General features: G+C 40.1%; 1 protein-coding gene across 1 annotated transcript; it reads left to right on the forward strand.

The window, feature by feature from the left end:
- The first annotated feature begins 221 nt into the window (after positions 1–221).
- On the forward strand, positions 222–1,173 carry LOC111540708 (olfactory receptor 52R1). Its single transcript, XM_023209149.1, is given in 2 exon segments — positions 222–631; positions 633–1,173. Coding segments are annotated over 2 exon segments (945 nt in total). The 5' UTR covers positions 222–227.
- The last annotated feature ends 2,839 nt before the right edge of the window (positions 1,174–4,012 follow it).

The raw sequence follows: 4,012 nt of genomic DNA on the forward strand, positions 1-4,012 counted from the left end.
ATTTTGAATGACATTAGTATGAAAAACAACAGAGTAACATCATGTTGAGTTGCAACATAGTATTTATTAAAACAGTTGAAATTATTCTAGTTTATAATCAAATCCAATCACTCTGGTATCCAATAGTCCCATCCAAAAGACTTCTATATAATAATAACACTTGTTTTGATTGTTATCATCTACAGAAAGTAGATTACCTTCCCAACGGAGACCATATTAACCAACCCATGGTGCTGGCTTCAGGGAACAGCTCTTCTCATCCTGCGTCCTTCATTCTGCTTGGAATCCCAGGCCTGGAGAGTGTCCAGTTTTGGATTGCCTTTCCATTCTGTGCCATGTATGCTGTGGCTGTTGTTGGAAATATCACTCTCCTCCATGTAATCAGAATTGACCACACCCTGCATAAGCCCATGTACCTCTTTCTGGCTATGCTGCCCATCGCTGACCTGGTCCTCTCCTCCTCCTCCCAACCTAAGATGTTGGCCATATTCTGGTTTCATGCTCATGAGATTAAGTACCATGCCTGCCTCATCCAGGTGTTCTTCATCCATGCCTTTTCTTTTATGGAGCCTGGGGTGCTCATGGCTATGGCCCTGGATCGCTATGTGGCCATCTGCTTCCCACTCCGACACTAGCCTCATGACCCCATCGGTCGTGATTGAACCGGGGACCGTCGTGATGCTGACAGGGCTGCTGTGGGTGAGCCCCTTCTGCTTCATGGTGTCTAGGATGCCCTTCTGCCAACACCAAGCCATTCCTCAGTCATACTGTGAGCACGTGGCTGTGCTGAAGTTGGTGTGTGCTGATACAAGCATAAATCGTGGGTATGGACTCTTTGTGGCCTTCTCTGTGGCTGGCTTTGACATGACTGTCATAGGTATGTCATACATGATGATTTTGAGAGCCGTGCTTCAGTTGCCCTCAGGTGAAGCCCGCCTCAAAGCTTTTAGCACATGTGCCTCCCATATCTGTGTCATCTTGGCTTTTTATATCCCAGCCCTTTTTTCTTTCCTCACCCACCGCTTTGGCCATTATGTGCCCCGAGTGGTACATATCCTGTTTGCTAATCTCTATCTACTGGTACCTCCCATGCTCAACCCCATCATTTACGGAGTTAGAACCAAACAGATCAGGCACAGAGTTACCCAAGGATGTTGTGGAAACGTCCCCTGAGCAAAGGGTCAGTGTATCCCCATCACTTACATTGCCCCACTAATGTGGGGACATTAATGAACATTTGACGGGCAATTCCTTATTATCACGAAGTCAGCTCTGTAAATAACTGGCTCAGAGGTAAGCAACCCCCTAGAAGCAAGAGAAACAATTATCAGGGTACCTAGAAAAGAGACACCTGAGAGATGTGATGGCTAAGAACAACTTTGTTGACCATATTCATCATCACGTGGAAACAATAAAAGTAGTTTTACCTATTAAATCAGTGAATATTTTAAAAGAATGTCATCTCCCACAGATGATTAAGGCAAAAAAGTGTTTTTACACTATCAGTAGAAGTAGGTATACTTTGCTTAAAAGGAATTTAGAAATTTGCATCAAATAATTTTAAAGTACATATATTTTCTTCATCTGAGAATCTGTTTATAAAAATAAAATGCATGTGTACAAAGACGTGCATAAAATCATGCTTTATAAAAACAAAATTGAAAATTATTCAAATATTGTCCTATAAGATTACAGATGAAGCAATATTTAGTTGAATATCAGGTGCTATTTAACTATTTTATTTGGAAGGAGTACCTGAAAATTTGACAAATAGGCAAGATATAATCTTAAATAGAAAAGAAAAACTATTGACCATAAGGCTTGATGCCAGTTCTAAACTGGAATACATATGTAAAGAAAGAAATTCAGGAAATATATCTAAATGATAATAAATAGCTGCTTGGAGTAGTGATACTTACGGCATTTTCATTATATTTTTATACTTCAGTGTATTTTTAAATTGAATTATGTTTTGACTGACACAAAATGATTTTACATATTTAAGTGATACAGTGTGATGTTCACCTAGTACTTATCACAAGATGACTTCAGAAGGTCCAGGTCCATTTTTATCTCATTTCTTCAAAATTGAATACAAAACCACACCTCTCAGTCCCAAGGACTTCTTTTATTACCCTACGGAATTAAAATTGTAAAGGGTATTGTCAGATAAGATCAATTTGTTATACAAATAGCAAATTGTCTTCCAGTCACCTTTTTAATAAAAAATAAAATACTTGTAACATTTTAAATTTTTATTCAAGTAATATATTGAGCAATTACTTTTCACCTAGCATTCTGTCAAAAGGTGGGGATAGAATAGGGAACAAAAGAAACTGACAAACAGCACATCTAATTTGCATGATTTCCACCCAAAATCAAAACAATTGAATACCTGCAATTCCAGCCTCAATATAGACATTAATTATTTAAGCTGTATTACTCTATCATGATTGTAAGTAAACTTAAATATTCTGAACCAATGAAAATAGATGACTAACTTCATTATGACATGAAAAATCCTTATGTCCAAAATATAAAGCATATAACTCAAATGTGCCTGTAGTTGATATGATTTGGACCTGTCTCCCCTCCAAATCTGTTGAAATGTGATTCCAAGTGTTGGAGGTGGGGCCTAGTGGGAGGGATTGGATCACGGGGACAAATGCTTCATGAATGGCTTAGCACTATCTCCTCGGTGATGAGTGAGCTCTTTCTCAGTTAGTTCATGTGAGATCTGGTTATTTAAAAGAGTCCTAGCTGGGCTCAGTGGTTCACGCCTGTAATCCCAGCACTTTGGGAGCTGAGGGGGGTGGATCACAAGGTCAAGAGATCAAGACCATCCTGGACAACATGGTGAAACCCAGTCTCAAATAAAAATACAAAAATTAGCTGGGTGTGGTGGTGCACGCCTGTAGTCCCAGCTACTTGGGAGGCTGAGGCAGGAGAATCACTTGAACCAGGGAGGCGTAGGTTGCGGTGAGCCAAGATCATGTCATTGCATTCCAGCATGGGCAACAAGAGTAAAACTCCATCTCAAAAAAAACTCCGGGACCTCCCCCTCCCCCTTCTCTCTCTCATTCCCACTCCTGCCACGTGATGTACCAGCTCCTCCTCTGTCTTCTGCCATGATTGCACACTTTCTGAGTCCTCGCCAAAAACAAGCTGGCACCATGCCTGTGCAGCCTGCAAAACTGTGACCTAATTAAACTTTTCTTTATAAATAACCCAGCCTCAGATATTTGTTTACAGCAATGCAACGGACTAACAGAGGAAATTGGTACCAAGTATAGTGTGTTGCTGTAAAGATACCTGAAAATGTGGAAGCAACTTTGGAACTGGTTAACAGGCAGAGGTTGGAAGAGTTCAGAGAACTCAGAAGAAGACAGGAAGACAAGGGAAGTTTGGAACTTCTTAGATACTGGTTAAATAATTGTGACCAAAATGCTGATAGAAATATGGGCAGTGAAGTTCATATGAACTTGAAGTGAAGAAATGAACTAAGTCCACATGAACTTGAAGTGAACTGAAGAAATATGGACAGTAAAATCCAGGCTGATGAGTTCTCAGATGGAAATGAGGAAGCTATTGGCAACTGGAATTAAGGTCATTTGTGTTACGCCCGAGCAAAAAGTATGGCTGCATTGTGTCCATGTCCCAGGGACCTATGCACTTTTGAACTTAAGAGGGATGACTTAGTGTATCTGGAAGAAAAAATTTCTAAGGAGCAAACCATGCAAGAGACGGCCTCACTGCATCTTACAGGCTACAATCAGCTATAGGAGCAAATAAATGACTTAAAGTAGGAACTTATATTTAAAAAGGAAAGGAAGCATAAACATTTGGAAAAGTCACAATCTGGCAATGTGATAGAAGAGGAAAGAGCATTTCCAGGAAAGGAATTCAAGTAAGCTCTGGAGAAATCACTTGCTAGAGAGATTAGTATGACTGTAAAGAAGCCAAGCGCTAATATCCAAGCCAATGGGAAAAAAGGTCTTGAAGGTATTTCAGA

The sequence above is a fragment of the Piliocolobus tephrosceles genome, chromosome 13, assembly GCF_002776525.5.
Source record: "Piliocolobus tephrosceles isolate RC106 chromosome 13, ASM277652v3, whole genome shotgun sequence".
In the NCBI taxonomy this organism is placed as follows: Eukaryota; Metazoa; Chordata; class Mammalia; order Primates; family Cercopithecidae; genus Piliocolobus; species Piliocolobus tephrosceles.